Source organism: Lepidochelys kempii, chromosome 1 (assembly GCF_965140285.1).
Source record: "Lepidochelys kempii isolate rLepKem1 chromosome 1, rLepKem1.hap1, whole genome shotgun sequence".
NCBI classification, from domain to species: domain Eukaryota; kingdom Metazoa; phylum Chordata; order Testudines; family Cheloniidae; genus Lepidochelys; species Lepidochelys kempii.
In genome coordinates, this window is record NC_136380.1 from 262,098,839 (window position 1) to 262,118,783 (window position 19,945).

The following is a 19,945-nucleotide window of genomic DNA, read 5'->3' on the forward strand; positions in this document are numbered from 1 at the left end:
AGCAGTATTCTCAGGCTCCCTCCCACTTCATCTCTGCCCCTGGCATTTCCTTGAATCAGAAGCTGCAAGAAAGGGTGGCATAGAATTGTTCTGCCAGCTGTATGCCAAACAGCTCACACCCCATCCAACGGGGGGCAGTGGGTATCAGTTTTTGGCCACTGTATGGCCTTGTGTATCACTGGAGCAGCATACCGACCACAGCAGAGTAGAGAATCAGGCCAGTTTTTCACAGGATTACACCAGGAGGAAGACAGCAGAGAGCCAGACCCAGCATCCCTCACAGAGATACACGCTAGTCACATCCACGCAAATACCCATCTTCAACCACATGCATATATTCACAGTGACATGTGCACAAAGACCCAGACAGACACAGATGCCTATAGGCACCTGGAGAGAGACAGTGTATGCACAGTGACACAAAGACATGCATCTCCTTGCCCTCACTGACACACAGGCATTGGCCTACAGATACTGCTTCTCTCGCCCCTCCCGCCCCACAGAGGATGGCCCACTCTCTGCCTCTGGCCAACAACCAGACATCCACTTTCCAGGCAAAAGGCTTTGAAAGCCCCCCAGCTGGAGGCCTGATTGGCTTCAACAGAGTGACTTCTGATCATCCCTGGTGTAGGTGAGATAGGAGTCAGGCCTTGGGACTGACACTCCCCAAATGCTTAAAATCTCCCAACCTGTTCTCAGTCCTCTCTTTGTGAAACCCCTTCAGCAGCCCGCCGCAGGGTTAAATCTCTCTGCATAAACAAGTGGCTGTGGCTAGAGATGCTCCACAGACAGAAGCATGTGAAAACCACCTGGGAATAGGGAAGGAGAGGAGGAAAGGAACGGGTTTGTGTATGGCGGGGGGGAACATATTCAGGGCACAGCTAATCCATTCATCACAGCACCTCCCATCCCCAGCAGCAAACACACCCTCTCGTGCCCACCAATCCAGCCGGGGTCTTGCAGCAGCTGGGATGAAGCTTTGGATCTTAGGAGGGGAGGGAGGGAGAGAGTGGGGGAGATTTTGCAGGGATGTTTAATATTCAGGTCACATGATATGACCATGGCAGCAGCAGCAGCAGCATCCCTGCTTATCTGAAACATCTAGTGGAGGAGAGAAAAAAAGGGAGAGCAGGAGAAAGAGAGAGAGAAAAGCAGAACCTCCGAGGCAGCCACACTGCACCGGTGTCAGGAGAGAAAAGCGTGTGTGCAGGGGAAGCCACCACTCAGGAGCATATTCAGAGACAAAGAAAGATTCATGTTCAAAGGTAGGTGGTCCATGCTGATGCTTGCACAGTCGCGTGGTTTTGTCAGGGCTCAGGGATGTCGGAGGGATCCCCTGATGTTGCCGGCATATTGCTCCCTACACATGCACACGCACAGAATGGGGACTTGCCAGTGCTGCAGAGATGAGAGAGAACGTTTTCTTCATGCCTTTTTCGCTCAATGGCAAAATTCTGGTGCCAAGGAGAGAGCGGAGCAGTTGTGCTGGTGACGGTGAATAGCAGTCACCAAGGCTGATCTGAAGGAGGGAAATAACCCCAGCAGCTGGTCCAGGGGTGGGAGAAACCACAAGCTGCTTTGTAGCTGGCTTGGCCCTTGTCGATTGCAGATGGTTGCGCTCTGGGCAATAGGAATGTCCTGTTCTAATCCCCAAGCATCCAAGTGGGACTCAGTGGGCAGGCAAGGAAACCCAGACATGGATGAGGGGCCCTTAGGCTGATATGGGATTGGAAACCCATACTCCTGGGCCCCAGGTCAGAACACTCTTCCAGGCTGCCTCGTGGCACAGCTGTGCAACAAACCCTTTGGGACATGAGGGTGGGAGACAGAGTGCAGCCAAGAGCTTGAGGGCTCTGGGGAGATTGGCAGCATAGCGAAGAGAGGTGTGTGCTGATGTGGGGCTGAGGGGCAAGCATGGGAGAGCATAGCTTCCTCCTGAGGACTGGCTCAGGGGTAGGACATGCTCCGGGGGAATGCCCCAATGGTAAGATCTTGGAGACACAAGGTGGGTGAGGTAATATCTTGTATTGGACCAACTTCAGTTGGTGAGAGAGACAAACGTTGGCATTTACACAAAGCTCTTCTTCAGGTCAGACTTACCAGAGCCTGGATCAGCTTTCCAAGGGAACCCTGTCGCCTGAGCTGTTTCAACCTACAGAATCGAGAACCCCCTTATTGCAGCTGAGGTGGAGAGGAGGAGATGGCCTAATAGTTATTCCTCCTTTCTAGTTTCTGTATTTTTCAGTGAGGCTTCAGTGTGCTAGATTTCACTGCAGATTGGAGAGAGATGGGCTACGGTCTACCCCGGTACACCAGGTGGTTATTAAAGGCATATTAAGGAAGGCTGGCTTTGGGGAGGATGTAGCAGCCCCAAAGAGCTGGAATAAGTCTCTCTGTCCCACTTGAAATACCCTTGTCCTTAGTGGGGGGCGGGGAGGGGGATGAACTGACCTTGTGGCCTCCTAGGCTAATGATTTAGATCGGATTGTCCTGCACTATAAATTGTTTGTATTGTACGGATGTACATGCTGGAATAAATGGCCCCTTGGTAACTCTGGGACCTAGATAAAAATGAAAGGCATCCCTTCTAAAGCTTAGACAAGCAAGAAAAAATGATTAATTGTAACATTTCTCTAGGTCTGAATTAACGAATGTTAATGTCTGCAAACCACATGGAGACTTGGCTTAAACAATAGCCACTTGCTTTCTCAGGGGCATACACTAATGTGTGGAGGGCCAGATTGTGATTTGTACACTAAGACCCCTTTATTCCACCCTGGCAGTGTAAAAGGGGCCTTAAAGTGTGTGTAGGTATAATTACCTGGCCAGGGCAGTGTAAGGGTGCTGTAGTGTAAATGGGAATCTGGACTATTGGGAGCATTGCCCTTGGCTTCAGTGTCAGGATCAGGCCCTTCTTGAGTAGAAGGAGACACAGAATAAGGCTATAGATGTATTGTCTGAGTAGTAAATAGCAGTTTGTTTCTAGAGGCTGGATTCTTTGTGGTTTGAATGTTTCCACCCCTCACTCCTGATGCCATTCAGACAAAGAACAGGAAGGCCGGGGGAGGGGATAAGGAGCCTTTCATATCTAGGTTACTGGTTCTAATCTTCCCCTGGGGCAGTGATGACTGAAAGTCCTTACCATCTGATCTCTGTTCAGCAGCCTATGTGTAATGAGTTTGTGGGGCTCCATCCAGCGTTGAGTGGCTGTTGTAAATAGAACAGTGATGGACATGCTATATGAATGAATATTAATGATGCTGAATTAGTAGCAGTCACTATTATTATTATTCATTATTAGCACTTACATAGTGCTTTTCATTCATAGATCTCAATGAGCTTTAAGTGTCACAGTCACAGGGCTAGCTGCACCTCAGTCCCCTTTCCGGTGTCTTTGAGTGCACCCCCCCCAGTGTTCAGCCTTCTGCCTTACCTATCCTTGAATAGGAGGACTTGTGGCACCTTAGAGACTAACCAATTTATTTGAGCATAAGCGTTCGTGAGCTACAGCTCACTTCATCGATGAAGTGAGCTGTAGCTCACGAAAGCTTACGCTCAAATAAATTGGTTAGTCTTTTAGGTGCCACAAGTCCTCCTTTTCTTTTTGCAGATACAGACTAACAAGGCTGCTACTCTGAAACCTATCCTTGAGTGGCATCTTGCAATTCTCCCACTCTTGGACAGGGATCTGGGTACAACACCCCGTCACCGTGCAGGTCTGACTGGACACCTGCATCTCTTCCCTTGGGGAATCAGTGCTATAGTGATCAACAACCTTCTTATAACAACTATGTTTATTAGGTCTCTCTCACCAACAGAAGTCTTACCCACCTTGTCTTTCTCTGTTTATTAGCACATGGAACAAAGCATTAGAGAAAAGGATGTAAAACAAAGAGTCAGCATAGTCTCATCTACACCTCTACTTCGCTACCATTTGAATGAAAGAAGCTTTCCCCCTTGAGTTCCAGAAAAGAACAGAGCCAACTTCCATTTTGTTGGGAAGCCAAGGAACTCTTGAAAGCCAGGCTGGTCCCAGCTTGCGTCTCAGGGCTTGTCTACACAGGGACAGTCAGGAAAGCTAAGGTGAACTAACATAAGGTGTGAAGTTAAAGCATATTCGTTCAAGTGCATTTAGCTCCTGTGGGGATTCTCTCATTCAGAAGGAAAGTGGCTTTGAGAAAGCTGGAAAAAGACAACAGCAGCCTTGAGGGAGGCTTTGTCAGCATAAAAATCACAAACTGTTTGTGATGTGCATGGGAGTGACTTCCAGCTGAAAGCAGCTCAGCTCAGGGGCTATTGCCTCAACTTGGGGGCTACTGCAGCCTTCTTTTCGTTTAAGGAGATGAGACTTGCTAGGCTGCATCAGACCAATGGTCCATCCAGTCTCTTGTCCACCCACACACCGGACTATTGTTGCAGGCTCCAGAGGAAGGAACAAACAACTTCTAATGCACCTCCTCAATTTAGAAAAGCAGGAAAGGGTGACTGCTTCCTGACAGCCCTTTCCCTTGCAGGCAAGGACTGGATGAAGGCTAAATGGATCTCGGATCCACCATATGTTTGGGTTTCTCTCCCCCACCAAAGCTGTGGGAGGCTGTGTGGGCTGGAGCACAGGACTAAGCATCAGGAATCCACGAGTCCTGATCCCGCCTTTGCCACTGACTCCCTGGGTGGCCTTGGCAAGTCATGTGTGAGGGACTTTTCAAAGGGCTCCTATGTGTGCCCTGGAGAAGACTTGGGCCCTCAGACAAAAGGGGTGTTTTCAAAGCAGAGTGTGAGCAGTGCCAGTTCCTTGAAAATCTGCTCTTGGTACTGGGTGCCCAAACTACATTGGGTGCTCAGGTTCAGCCTCGTGCTCAGCCATGCTGGGGTTATCGAACCCACACTATGATATGATGCTCAGGTCTCCAGGAACAGCTGTTATTCCTAGCTTGGAATGTCCTTGCCTCCTTCCCCCCACACCCCCAGCTCAAAGGTTCACTCAAGACATTTCTGCAATTCTCTCATGAGGCGCCCATGGCCTGCTGTGACAGCACAATGACATCAGCAATCCTAGCCAATCAGGGCCCTCACTAGGCTCCCAGTTTGGGACTAGGCAAAGAGCTGATCAAAAGTTGGAATTTCTTGTTTGCAGGAAATGTTGACGTTTTGAAATGTCTTTTCATTCTGATCTGGAATCAAAACCAAATATTTCTGAAATTTCCCAGCAGTCAGAAAATCTGAAAAATGTCAGTTTTGGGAAATATGAATTTTGTTTCCAAATTTCCTTTTTATTTTTATTTTATTTTATTTATAGGGTTTTTTTCATTGTTATAGCTTTATTATTTATGCATGCAGTCATGCCACATTGGTAGTAATATGCAGTGCTACAGGCATGTTATAATATGACCTTGTAGCTGAAACTTTCAAAGTGTCGCACTGTTTTATTGCAACACAAAGAGCAGAGGTTCCAAGTAGCAGCTGCCCTTAATGAGTGTAAAAATAAAAAATAGAATATTTCAACTATTCTATGATGTCATACCATGACACGTATCCAGACACCTCTTTCACCATGTCCGCCTCAGTGTTTCTCCCTCTGGCAGAGGGATGGGAGGGGGGAGCTAGAGTAGATCAGTCCTACTCTGGAGGTTTTTAATTCTTAACTTTGGTTTATTCACAGTATTTACAAGGTGGGCCTGAAGGCTGGCCCTAGTAGTTCTCTTAAGCAAAAAACCCCACAACACATAAGAAATAAATCTCCTTGCCTCCACCTGAGCACTGCTTTGTTATGCTGGCTTCTGGTGGCCAGCACTTCCCAAAACAAAAGTAAACTCAGTGTTTCCCCTACAGGGAGGAGAACAGTTGTCCGCCTTTTCTCCCTGCTGCTGTTTGTTTCTTCTCTCTCTCTCTTCCCCATTTCACTGGACAGGGGATGTTTAAAGGTCACCAGTGGCTCCTAATTAGACTCAGGTGTCTCTAACTAACCTGAGATAACCTTTTTTCAGTTCCTAAGAACTTCACCACCCTAGGGCAGATATATCTGCCATCCACCACTCTTACAGCGGGGCTGGAGGACGGGGTGTCTGAGTGGGTGTGGAGGTGGATGGGGCCACTCCGGTGCCTCTGCCTGCGAGGGAGGGCACTGGTGCTCAACCAGATAGTCCTGTTCATGCTCTGGCACCGGCTCAACACCCTGACCCCAGCCCCAGGGTGTCCTGGCTGATATCCAGAAGCTAGTTCTGGAGTTCTTTTGGCCAGGACTGCACTGGGTCTCTGCAGGGGTTCTCCATCTACCCTTGGAGGAGGGAGGGCAGGGCCTGAAGTGTTTACACACCCAGGTCCATGTCTTCCGCCTCCAGGCCCTGCAGAGGCTCCTTTATGGTGCAGGTAGTCCGGCGTGGAGCATACTGGCGCACGCCTTCCTGCGCCGCCTCCGAGGGCTCCGATATGACCGGCAGCTCCTTTATCTCCACCCAAGGGGTCTTCCGCGAGACCTCTCCGGGCTGCCGGTCTTCTACCAGGACCTCCTCCGGACCTGGAAACTGTTCGCAGCGACCAGGTCCGTGGCGGCCTCCCTGGGGGTAGACCTCCTCGCGGAGCCCCTGCTACACAACCCCCAGCTCCGTGTGCAGGTGGCGGAGTCCCCCTCGGTGCGCCAGAGGTTGGTCCTGGCGGAAGTCACCAGAGTCGGAGACCTCCTGGACTATGACCGGGGAGACTGGCTGGATCCCCTGACGCTCGCTCAGCGCATGGGGCTCTCCAGACCGCGTACTGCCCTGCGCGTACTTCAGGAGGTGAGGGCCGCTTTACCGCCCGCTGCTCGGGTTTACCTCGACCGGGTCCTGCGAGAGGGCGCGCCCCGCCCACCCTCCACCCCAGGCCCTCCGGACCTTCTCATCGGGCCCCTGCCCCGTGGACCCGACCGCCCCCCCCGCCCCTTCATCGTGAGCCGGCTCCGCGAGCTGCAGCCGGTCCGGTTCCAGACCGCGCCAAAACGACATCTCTACACGCTCGTGCTCCACACCCTTCATGTCCTCACCCTCGCGTCCCGCCCTGACACAAAGTGGCGGGACCTTCTGCCACCTCTAGAGGGTGAGGAGCCCCGGTGGGCCAGCCTCTATTCCACCTTAGTGCCGAGGCCCGCCGGGGATATCAGTTGGCGGCTCCTTCACGGGGCCGTGAGCACGGGCGTGTATTTGGCGCGGTTCACCCCGATTCCGGACACCTGCCCCTTTTGCGGCGTGAGGGAAACCCTGGCGCACGTCTATCTGGAGTGCGCCAGGTTGCAGCCCCTATTCCGGCTCCTCACCAATCTTTTGTTACGGTTTTGGTTGCACTTTTCTCCTCACCTTCTCATCTACGCACTCCCTGTCCGTGGCCCCACTAAGTCGCGGGACCTCCTGGTCAACCTCCTCCTGGCCCTGGCTAAAGCGGCCATCTATAAAACCAGGGTGAGGAGGTTGGCCGATGGAGTCTCCTGCGACTGCGGGGCCTATTTCCGATCCTCTGTCCGTTCACGTCTCCGAGCGGAGTTCCTCTGGGCGGCGTCCACCGACTCCCTTGACGCCTTTGAGGAGCGGTGGGCGCTGTCCGGGGTTCTCTGCTCGGTGTCCCCGTCCGGTTCCCTTCGTTTGACCCTTTGACCGCACTCCCGTCCCTGTTTTTCATTAGTTGTCCCCCGTAATTAGTTGGCTCTCCAGGCCCTGTGGATCTCCCCCTTAGGCTGGGGGGGGCTCCTTTCGTAGTGGACGAGCTCCGCCCGCCCACTTCCTGGATCCCAATAGGACCACTCTTACAGCGGGGCTGGAGGACGGGGTGTCTGAGTGGGTGTGGAGGTGGATGGGGCCACTCCGGTGCCTCTGCCTGCGAGGGAGGGCACTGGTGCTCAACCAGATAGTCCTGTTCATGCTCTGGCACCGGCTCAACACCCTGACCCCAGCCCCAGGGTGTCCTGGCTGATATCCAGAAGCTAGTTCTGGAGTTCTTTTGGCCAGGACTGCACTGGGTCTCTGCAGGGGTTCTCCATCTACCCTTGGAGGAGGGAGGGCAGGGCCTGAAGTGTTTACACACCCAGGTCCATGTCTTCCGCCTCCAGGCCCTGCAGAGGCTCCTTTATGGTGCAGGTAGTCCGGCGTGGAGCATACTGGCGCACGCCTTCCTGCGCCGCCTCCGAGGGCTCCGATATGACCGGCAGCTCCTTTATCTCCACCCAAGGGGTCTTCCGCGAGACCTCTCCGGGCTGCCGGTCTTCTACCGGGACCTCCTCCGGGCCTGGAAACTGTTCGCAGCGACCAGGTCCGTGGCGGCCTCCCTGGGGGAAGACCTCCTCGCGGAGCCCCTGCTACACAACCCCCAGCTCCGTGTGCAGGCGGCGGAGTCCCCCTCGGTGCGCCAGAGGTTGGTCCTGGCGGAAGTCACCAGAGTCGGAGACCTCCTGGACTACGACCAGGGAGACTGGCTGGATCCCCTGACGCTCGCTCAGCGCATGGGGCTCTCCAGACCTTGTACTGCCCTGCGCGTACTTCAGGAGGTGAGGGCCGCCCTGCCGCCCGCTGCTCGGGTTTACCTCGACCGGGTCCTGCGAGAGGGCGCGCCCCGCCCACCCTCTACCCCAGGCCCTCCGGACCTTTTCATCGGGCCCCTGCCCCGTGGACCCGACCGACCCCCCCGCCCCTTCACCGTGAGCTGGCTGCGTGAGCTGCAGCCGGTCCGGTTCCAGACCGCGCCAAAACAACATCTCTACACGCTCGTGCTCCACACCCTTCATGTCCTCACCCTCGCGTCCCGCCCTGACACAAAGTGGCGCGACCTCCTGCCACCTCTAGAGGGTGAGGAGCCCCGGTGGGCCAGCCTCTATTCCACCTTAGTGCCGAGGCCCGCTGGGGATATCAGTTGGCGGCTCCTTCACGGGGCCGTGAGCACGGGCGTGTATTTGGCGCGGTTCACCTCAGTTCCGGACACCTGCCCCTTTTGCGGCGTGAGGGAAACCCTGGCGCACGTCTATCTGGAGTGCGCCAGGTTGCAGCCCCTATTCCGGCTCCTCACCAATCTTTTGTTACGGTTTTGGTTGCACTTTTCTCCTCACCTCCTTATCTACGCACTCCCTGTCCGTGGCCCCACTAAGTCGCGGGACCTCCTGGTCAACCTCCTCCTGGCCCTGGCTAAAGCGGCCATCTATAAAACCAGGGTGAGGAGGTTGGCCGATGGAGTCTCCTGCGACTGCGGGGCCTATTTCCGCTCCTCTGTCCATTCACGCCTCCGAGCGGAGTTCCTCTGGGTGGCGTCCACCGACTCCCTTGACGCCTTTGAGGAGCGGTGGGCGCTGGCCAGAGTTCTCTGCTCGGTGTCCCCGTCCGGTTCTCTTCGTTTGACCCTTTGACCGCACTCCCGTCCCTGTTTTTCATTAGTTGTCCCCCGTAATTAATTGGCTCTCCAGGCCCTGTGGATCTCCCCCTTAGGCTGGGGGGGGCTCCTTTGTAGTGGACGAGCTCCGCCCGCCCACGTCCTGGATCCCAATAAGACCACTCTTACAGCGGGGCTGGAGGACAGGGTGTCTGAGTGGGTGTGGAGGTGGATGGGGCCACTCCGGTGCCTCTGCCTGCGAGGGAGGGCACTGGTGCTCAACCAGATAGTCCTGTCCATGCTCTGGCACCGGCTCAACACCCTGACCCCAGCCCCAGGGTGTCCTGGCTGATATCCAGAAGCTAGTTCTGGAGTTCTTTTGGCCAGGACTGCACTGGGTCTCTGCAGGGGTTCTCCATCTACCCTTGGAAGAGGGAGGGCAGGGCCTGAAGTGTTTACACACCCAGGTCCATGTCTTCCGCCTCCAGGCCCTGCAGAGGCTCCTTTATGGTGCAGGTAGTCCGGCGTGGAGCATACTGGCGCACGCCTTCCTGCGCCGCTTCCGAGGGCTCCGATACGACCGGCAGCTCCTTTATCTCCATCCGAGAGGTCTTCTACCAGGACCTTCTCTGGACCGGGAAACTGCTTTCAACCACCAGGTCCAGGGCGGCCACCATGGGAGCAGATCTCCTTGCGGAGCCCCTGCTACACAAGCCCCAGATCCGAGTGCAGGTGGCGGAGTCCCCCTAGGTGTGCCAGAGGTTGGTCCTGGCAGAAGTTACCAAAGTTGGAGACCTCCTGGACTATGACCGGGGAGACTGGGTGGATCCCGTGATACTTGCTCAGCACACAGGGCTCTCCATCCTTCGTACTCCCCAGCACGTACTTCAGGAGGTGAGGGCAGCCTTACTGCCCGCTGCTCGGGTTTACCTCGAGCAGGTCCTGCAGGAGGGCACTCCTCACCCACCCTGCACCCCGGGCCCTCCGGACCTTTCCATCAGGCCCCTGCCCAGTGAGTCTCCCCGGCTATCCCACCCATACACCGCGAGCCAGCTGCACGATTTGCAGCCGGTTCGCTTCCGGACCGTGCCAAGGAAACAGCTGTACACGCTCATGCTTCACATCCTTCATTTCCTCATGCTCATGTCCCGCCCGAATATGAAGTGGCAGGACCTATTGCCACTTGTTGAGAGTGAGGAACCCCAGTGGGCCAGCCTATATTCCACCCGAGTCCCAATGCCCGCAAGTGATATTAGTTGGCGGCTCCTCTATGGAGCCATGAGCACGGGAGCGGTTTACCCCCGTCCCTGAGGCCTGCCCCTTTTGTGGTGTGAGGGATACCTGGCGCACGTATACCTGTAGTGTGCCAGGTTGCAGTCCCTGTTCTGGCTCCTCCTGAACATCCTTTTACATTTCTGGCAGCACTTTTCCTCTCACCTTTTCATATACACACACCCTATCCGTGGCCCCACAAAGTCACGGGACGTCCTCATCAACTTCCTCCTGGTGATGGCCGAAGTGACCATCTACAACACCAGGGAGAGGAGGTTGACTGAGGAGGTTCTTTGCGACTGTGGGGCCTATTTCCAGTCCTCCCTCCATTCAGGCATCCTGGCGGAGTTCCTCTGGGCGGCATCCACTGGCTCCCTTGACATCTTCAAGGAGCAGTGGGCGCTGTCCAGGGTTCTCTGCTTGGTGTCCCGTCAGGTTCCCTTTGTTTGACCCTTTGATCTTTACACCTGTCCCTGTTACATTTTTGGTTGTCTCTTGTAATTATTTGAGTTCCTGGATCCTGTGGATTCTCCCCTAAATCTGGGGGAGGGTCCCTTAGCAATGGGCGGGCTTGCACCCACCACTTCCTGGAACCCAATAGGACCACTCTTACAGCTGCCAGGTCTGACTTTGTCAGCAGTAGTGCAAATTATTATATTATGCATTGTTCCCACCGGCTTGTCATGAAATAATGTAGACATAAACATAAAATACAAATGGGGAAAAAAAGAAACAAAATGTCAAAATAAAGAAACAAAAATTACAAATTCATAAACAAAATTTTTCCACAATGAAAATATTTTCACTTCAAAATATTTTTTCTGCAAGAATTTTCATTGGAATCGACACTTTTTTTATATGTTTTGATTTTTGACACAAATGGCCTTTCCTGTCAGAAAATGGTTTTGATGGAAATTTTCCAACTAGCTTTGATTGGGAGCTCAGGGGGCTTTCAGAGGGGTGTTTGGTTGCCCCAAGATGCCTAAGGATACAAGACCAGACCTTGAAAGGTATTTAGGAGCTTAACTCCCATTGGAAGTTGGGCTTCTAAATACCTTTGAAGACCTGGGGCACAGAGTGCCTGGCAGGATTTTCAAAGGTGACTGTGAATTTCCTGGGAGTTCAGAAATACCCACTAGATTTATATTGGCATGTGGAAATCACTAGTTTACATATTCTAGTGAAGCTGAGTCACCTAGACGTGAGCAGTGTAAAAGCAGGCTATTTTCAGATGCAGTTGCGGAGAGACAAAACTCACAGCATCTGGGGCAGGTGACCAGGTAAATGACAGAGAGAAAGGGACATGGGGGGCAGGAGGAAGTAGGCAAAAATGCCCCTGAGCCCTCTCTGCCACCCCCTTTCCCCATCTCTGTGGGCTCAGGCTATAAATGGGGTAAGTGCTATAGGGGACAATGGCAGGACACATGGGTTGTGGCAGTGTCCTGGGTATCTAGCTACTATGGCTATGAATGCCTTCTTTGCATCACATACAGCTGCCTACTATAAACCACCAAATCAGGAAGAGGAGGTGGATGAGGCATTTCTAGAATGAATAACAGAAATACCCAGAACATAAGCCCTGGTATTAATGAGGGACTTGAACTACCCAGACATCTGCTGGAAAAGTAATACAACAAAACACATTTCTAGTAAGTTCTTGGAATGTACCAGGGACAACTTTTTGTCCTAGAAAATAGAGAAAATAGAGGGCTAACATGTTAGACTTGATTCTGACCAACAAGGAGGAATTGGTAGTGAATCTGAACGTGGAAGGCAATTTGGGTGACAGTGATCATGAAATGAGAGATTTCATGATTCTAAGGAAAGGAACGAGTGAGAGCAGCAGAATAAAGACAATGGACTTCAAAAAAGAAGACTTTAACAAACTCAGAGAATTGGTAGGTAAGGTCCCATGGAAAAAAAAATCCAAGGGGAAAAGGAGTTCAAGAGAGCTGGCAATTTCTCAAGGAGACAATATTAAAGGCAAAATTGCAAACTATCCCGATGCAAAGGAAAGATAGGAAGAACAGCAAGAAGCCAATATGGCTCCATCAGGAGCTCTTTCATGACATGAAAATCAAAAAGAAATCCTACACAATGTGGAAATATGGACAAATTGCTAAGGAGGAGCACAAAATAATAGCATAAGCATGCAGGAACAAAATCAGAAAGGATAAGACACAAAATGAGTTACACCTAGCAAAGGACATAAAAAGCAATAAGAAGAGATTCTTCAAATACATAAAGAGACGGACGAAGGAAAGTGTAGATCCTCTACTTAGTGAGGAAGGAGAGCTAATAACTAATGGCATCAAGAAAGCTGAGCTGTTTAAAAAGGTTATTGGTGACCAGATCCTCAACACAATTAATATAAACAACAAGGGGAAAGGAATCCAAGCCAAATTAGGGAAAGAACAGGTTAAAGATGAGTTAGACGTATTCAACTCAGCAGAGCCTGATGAAATGCATCCTAGGGTCCTTAAGGAGCTAACTGAAGCAATCTTGGTATCAGTAGGAATTATTTTTAACTCCTGGAGGACAGGTGAGATCCCAAAAGACTAGAGAAGGGCAAACATAGTACTGATCTTTAAAAAGGGAAACAAAGAGTACCAGGGAATTATAGACCAGTCATCCTAACTTCGATACCTGGCAAGATACTGGAACAAATTATTAAACAATAAGTTGTAAGCACCTAGAGGATGATAGGGTTATAAGGAATAGTAAGCATGGATTTGTCAAGAACAAATCATGGCAAACCAACCTAATTTCCTTCTTTGACAGGGTTACTGGCTTAGAGGATGGGCGAAAGCAGTAGATGTGATATATCTTGATTTTATTAAGGCTTTTTACACAGTCCTGCATGACATTCTCATAAGCAAACTGGGAAAATGTGATCTAGATGAAATTATTATAAGGTGGGTGCACAACTGGTTGAAAGACCATATTCAAAGAGTAGTTATCATTGGTTCGCTGTCATACTAGGAGGGCATAGGTAGTGGGGACCCATGGGGGTCAGTCTTAGGTTTGGGTCAATATTTTTATTAAAGATTTTGATCATGGACGGAGAGTATGCTTAAAAAATTTGCAGATGACCTCAAGGTAGGAGCGATTTCAAGCACTTTAGAGGACAGAATTAGATTTCAAAATGAATTTGACCAATTGGAGAATTGATCTTAATTCAACAGGATGAAATTCAATAAAGATGAGTGCAAAGTACATCACTAAGGAAGGAAAAATCAAATGCACAACTACAAACTGAGGAATAACTGGCTAGGTGGTAGCACTGTTGAAAAGGATCTGAGAGTTATAGTGGATCACAAATTGAATATGAGTCAGTAATGTGATGCAGCTGTGAAAAAGGCTAATATTATGGGGTTTATTAAAAGGATTGTTATATGTAAGACCTGGGAGGTAATTGTCCCACTCTTTTTGGCACTGGTGAGGCCTCAGCTGGAATACTGTGTCCAGTTCTGGGCACCGTACTTTTGGAAAGATGTGGACAAATTGGAGAGAGTCCAGTGGAGAGCAACAGAACTGATAAAGAGTTTAAAAAACCTGACCTATGATGAAAGTTTAAAAATACTGGGCATGTTTAGTCTTGAGAAAAGAAGACTATGGGGGGTCGCGTTAACAGTCTTCAAATATGTTATGGGCTGTTATAAAGAGGACAGTGACCCATGTTCACTGAAGGGAGGACAAGAAGTAACGGGCTTCATCCGCAGCAAGGGAGATTTAGGTTAGATATTAGGAAAACCTTTCTAACTATAAAGGTAGTTAAGATCTGGAACAGGCTTCCAAGGGAGATTGTGATAGCACCATCATTGGAGGTGTTTAAAAACAGATTGGATAAAGACCTGTCAGGGATGGTCTAGGTTTAGTGAGTCTTACCACAGTGCAGGGGGCTGGAATTGATGGCTTCTTGAGGTCCCTTCCAGCCCTACATTTCTATGATGCTATAAGCATATGCATGGCATAGGTACAATTTCTATCCTTAGAGGGAGCATTGTCTTCCGTGCGTGCTCACCCTCTGGAAACTACGCTCCTTTAAAGAGTCTAAGGTAGGACACCCAAACATTGAGACACACCCCCTAAATCACTGCCACTTTTGGCCTTAGGACTTGTCTGCACAGGGAAATTTACCAGAGTGGCTGTGGTGGTATAATTATGTGCCTATAGTTATAACTAAGGCTACATTTATGTCATGAAGGTCACGGAAGTCATGGAATCTGTGACTTCCAGAGACCTCCGTGACATTCTCTGCTTCAGCCCCAGGGGCTGCAGGACTCTGGAGCTGACAGCTAGTGGGGCTCTGGCAGGGTACCGGGGACAGCAGTGACAAGTGACAGGGGCCCCCTGCAAAGTTCCAGCGACAGGTGACAGACTCCTGCAGGGGCCCTCATCAGGGCTCCAGTGACGGGTGACAGCCTCGCGCGGCGGGGGAAGGGGGATGCTTCAGGCAAGCAGCTGGGGTGTCCCATTTTCTCTTTGGGAAATATGGTCACCCTGCAGCTCCCAGCTGCCATAGGTGAAAAGGGAACCCCACAGCTCCCAGCCACCACGGTGGTGGGGGAAACCATGGAGTCGCAGCAGCAAAAGTCACAGATAGGTGACATCTTCTGTGAATTTTTGTTTATTGCCTGTGACCTGTTCATGCCTTTGACTAAAAATAACCATGACAAAATCTTAGCCTTAATTATAAATGTATACTGGTATAGTTATGCAGGTAAATTTCCCTGTGTTGAGAAGCCCTTAATGTTCGTACAGTGCTTTGAACGAGGAAATGTTAAGCAGTTCCTCAGTCACTCAGACCGGCTCTTCCTCCCAAACCATCTCTGTCTTGAAATACTCCTTGAAATTCTTCCTATCCATGACTCTTTCTTACCCTGTACACTTATTTTTGCTGCAGCCCATGATGTTGGTCATTGGTGCCTCTGGCCCAATGACAGGGTGTGTGGGCCCCAGATGTCTCTTCCTCCAAAGCAGTGGCTGCAACATGCCAAATGGTAGCCATGCCACAAAACTGCTCACCTGCCATTTTGGATTGCCAACTTCCTGAGGTGTGGTTGTGGCAGGGGAGAGCAGAGGAAACAAGAGCTCGGAGGGATTGACTAAAGGGGATAATCTATCATTTATTATTTATTATTGAGATTGGAGTAGTGCCTACAATGTGCTGGGTCCTTTGCAAAGTCCAGACAAAAGAAGACACTACCCTGGCCCTGGAAAGCTGGCAATCTAAAAACATACGAGCAAAGTGAGCGGAGTGGTGATAGGACAACAGCTTACGAGGATCACGACTGTTTTTGTTTTTTAAAATAAACAAACTACATTCCCCCCCTTTAGCTTCCCTTCCAAATTCAACCCTTATGCGTCCCCCCCAGTGCTAGTTCGTGTGCGTACACTCCTCCCGCCCAGCAATCCTTCCCGCCATTCAGCCCCCTTCCCTCCATGTCTGTGAGCAGTTCGTTAATGAGATAAAATCAGTGATTTAGAGAAGCAGATGATTTACTATCCTAAGCAGAGCTTTCTCTAACCCAATAAAGGAAAAGAGCCAGAGACTCCATGAAACCCAGTAAGGACTTCGCTATTGTCTCTCTCTTTTACATGGAAGATGCGGGAGAGAGAGATTGAGCCAGCTAGCTTCTGTCTTTGTAGGCCCTGCAGAAGTAGTAGGTCTCCAAGAGTACTATCAATGAGAAGATAGTGGCCTTCTGGACCAGCTCAGAGTGGGCGTCCGTGGCTTGTGGAGAGGGTGGCATGGAAGAAAGCACAGAGATGTATGTGAGGGGGCAGACGTTCCAAGAGGTGGTGCTGAGGCAGTGGTGCAAGGAGAATTCATTTCTTACCCGTACGCTGCACCAGCTAATGGAGGGAGGCACATGACCTCCCCATGTGACTCTGCCCCGCCCCCAGCCCAGGCCCTGTGCACTCCCCCTCTCCGCCCCATGATCCATCCCAGGTTACCAAAAGCAATGGAGGAGGCACAGAGCCCCTGGCATCTGGTTAGCATCCCTGGAGCAAGGGAGATTTAGGTTAGATATTAGGAAAAACTCTAACTATAAGAGTAGTTAAACTCTGGAATAAGTTTCCAGATGTGGAATTCCCATCACTGGAGGTTAAGAACAGGTTAGACAAACACCTGATATGGGATGGTCTAGGTTTACTTGGTCCTGCCTCAGTGCAAGGGACTAACTTCTGTGTTAGCTGATGGCAGCTATTAACCCCTTCCAGCACAACAATACCCCTCCTCTCAGCTCTGCCCATCACCCCAATCCTGTGTAAAAATGCTGACACCCTGAAAGAAAAAGAAAGAAAGAAGGAGAATAATGTCTACACTGCCACTTATATTGGAATAACTTATGTCGTTTAGGGGTGTGGAAAAAACATGCCCCTGAGTGACATAAGCCCAGGTGTGGACAGTGCTATGTCGGTAGGAGAGCTTCTCCCACTGACATAGCTACCGCTGCTTGCTGTGGGTGGAGTCATTATGTCAATGGGAGAGCTCTCTCCCACCGGCACAGAGCGGCTACTCGAGAGATCTCACAGAGGCGCAGCTGCATTGGTACAGCTGCGCCACTGTATGATCTCTAGTGTAGACATGGCTGGTAGGGACCTTAGACCTTAGTCCATCCCGTGCTTTGCTGCACATTAGGCTACCCACATTTGCCATCCTTGCCTGTCAACTGCCCTTCTCTCCAAATCTTCCCATTTCATGTCGAGGTGCTAAATGTCATTCAGAGCTGTTCGTTTCCATGTCATTTGCGGTCTTCCTCTCTTTCTTCTTGCATTTTCTGGCGTCCATTCAAGGGCAGCATTTGGTCAGCGTTCTTTTCCCATTCTCAGCACGTGTCCCAGCCACGGATGTCTTCTTTTGAGGATTATTTGTGAGAGGGTGCCTTGTCCAGTCATTTTTCTGACTTCTTCATTCATCTTCCTATCTCTATATGTTATTCCCAATATTCTTCTCAGACATTAGTGTTGAAATGCATCCAGCTTTTGCATATCTTTCTTGGTAAGTTGCCATGTCTCACTGCTATATGTTGTGATGGTGATAACAACTGCTTTGTACACGTGCAGTGTAGGGACTCTCCCTACCAGCCACGTTCAAAGAAACTGAACGTGGCTGGTAGGGAGAGTCCCTGAAATAGAGGGGGATTGGAGAGTGGCACAGGGAGTCTGTGCGGGGAATGGATGGATACAAGGAGCCACTGGGGTGCAATGAGCTCTGCCTACACTAGCTACAAAGTGTGCAACCCCGTATAGATGGAAGAACAGGCACAGAGAGGTTAAGTGACTTGCCCAGAGACATGTGGTGAGTCTATGGATGAGTAAGAAATAGAAGCTGGATCTCTGGCTTCCCACGCTCCTGCTCTAATAATTAGCCCACACTCAATCTCTCCTTAAAAGAAAGAGAACTGCATTGGCTAAGTGACAGTTAAGGAGGGCTATGATAGCAGAAATAGGGTGCTATATTTAGGTAGGACCTCCTTTTCAAAAGTGCTCCCGGATTTTCGGTGCCTTCATTGTCGAGTACCCACAATTAGGGACCACTTGAAAATGTAGACCTACATATTAAAAACCATACGGTTAAACCCACAAGACCATCTAGCAGTGGGAAACATAGTCAGAGTGAATGTGCATTGCTGAAAGCCAGTTTTCAACCTGCTGTTGAAGGGGCTGATTCTGGGGACATTTCGAGATCAAAGGGGAGGGCATGCCACAGCCCTGGGGCCACATAGGCAAAGAGACAGATGTTTTCCTTCCTGTCCCCCCTACACATGCCATGTTCTAGGGGCCCCGTCCCTTGGAGCTCCCAGGATTCAATGATGCATAACATGGAGCCAGAGCCTCAGAAAGTTAACTTTCCAGTAGGGGCCGTAAAGCTCAAATCTGTAACCTAATTCATGCCCAGCAAGCAGCCAGTGAAACACACATCCGAGACCCACTCCCCAGCAGCAGAGAGGGGCAGAGGGAGATTACTAGTGGTGCCACCTGAATAACAGTTCTCCCCTCTTTCTCCCGGGCAGGGTCAGCAGACAACAAGATTGAGACAACTATGTCTGAGTTGGTGCCGGAGCCCCGGCAAAAACCAGCAGTGCCAATGAAACCTGTTGGCATTAACTCCAACCTGCTGGGCTATATTGGGATCGACACCATCATTGAGCAGATGCGCAAGAAGACCATGAAGACGGGCTTTGACTTCAACATCATGGTTGTAGGTAGGAGGGGTCATCAAGGCCTATGGAGCTTTTGGGGGGCATAGAGAGAAGCTTTGCCGAGCTTTGACTTCACTCTCATAGGCACAGGTACAAGAGGTTATAAGGGTATAGGGGATCACTGGGAGTATGGGTGAAGGACAGATCAGTCCAAGCCTAGTTCCAGTAGATCCCTAGTCCCTGTCCTTGTGATTTTCTGTTAAGGTACTTATGAAGGGCAAGAAGATCCCTCACACCCAACCTGGCAACTTCCATGGGTTTAAGTTCTTCAGCCTATTGTCAGAGCACAGCTGTGGTAAATGCTACACTCTTCCCCTTTACATTTATCAGGTCAAAGTGGGCTGGGGAAATCAACACTGGTGAACACCCTCTTCAAATCCCAAGTTAGCCGCAAGTCTTCAGGCTGGAACCGTGAGGAGAAGATCCCTAAGACAGTGGAGATCAAGGCCATTGGGCATGGTAAGAACCAGGAGAAGTATCCTGAGGACCAGCAGTACTGGCTGAAAGAGTGTACAGGGTGCTGGTGTCTTAGAACAGTCCTGTCAAGAACCTTTTACGAGGGCTGGCTGGAAAGCCAGAATTCAAGATTTAGTTCCACATTGAGATGAAACAGACCTTTCCAAATTTTTGAGAGAGGGAGAGAGAGACCCTGACCCATTAGACTAGCCAGCAGCCTGGTGGTTAGGGCACTCATCTGGGAAGTGGGAGACCCAGGTTCAAAGTCCCTGCTTTGAAAGAGGCAAACAGTCTCTCCCTTGCTTCTGTGGTCGTGGAAAGGGCAGACCATCATCATTCCCACAACATGTGTCATAGACGCCTACACAAAGAAGCCGATCTTGAGGGAGGGGGATCATGAGGTCTTTTCTGCTTTCTTCCCCAGTCATTGAAGAAGGTGGTGTCAAGATGAAACTGACGGTAATTGACACCCCGGGATTTGGTGACCAGATCAACAATGAGAACTGGTGAGCTTCTGACCGCCCCATCTATCCTCCCCCTCTCTGTGTGCCTCTTGGGTGGCTGACTTCCCCACAGGGCTGGGCATACAGAAGAGTCAGCACCCAGCGTGGTCCATGCTCTAAGATGGACCGCGCCCTGGAACACAGCGAACAGGTCAGCCTGAGCTCAGCCCCAGGCGGAGT

General features: G+C 50.7%; 1 protein-coding gene across 5 annotated transcripts in view; it reads left to right on the forward strand.

The window, feature by feature from the left end:
• The window catches only part of SEPTIN3 (septin 3), a 51,614-nt gene that overhangs the window by 13,686 nt on the left and 17,983 nt on the right, over nucleotides 1-19,945 (forward strand). For 3 of the 5 annotated variants that reach the window (XM_073327227.1, XM_078851094.1, XM_078851095.1), the window contains exons 1-4: nucleotides 1,054-1,265; nucleotides 18,618-18,809; nucleotides 19,137-19,265; nucleotides 19,687-19,768. In XM_073327227.1, coding sequence (XP_073183328.1) covers nucleotides 1,256-1,265; nucleotides 18,618-18,809; nucleotides 19,137-19,265; nucleotides 19,687-19,768 — 413 coding nt within the window. In that variant the 5' untranslated portion in view covers nucleotides 1,054-1,255. Of the gene's footprint in view, nucleotides 1-1,053; nucleotides 1,266-3,862; nucleotides 4,084-18,617; nucleotides 18,810-19,136; nucleotides 19,266-19,686; nucleotides 19,769-19,945 lie in introns of those variants that run through there. The other 2 variants (XM_073327229.1, XM_073327228.1) reach the window with 2 other exon arrangements.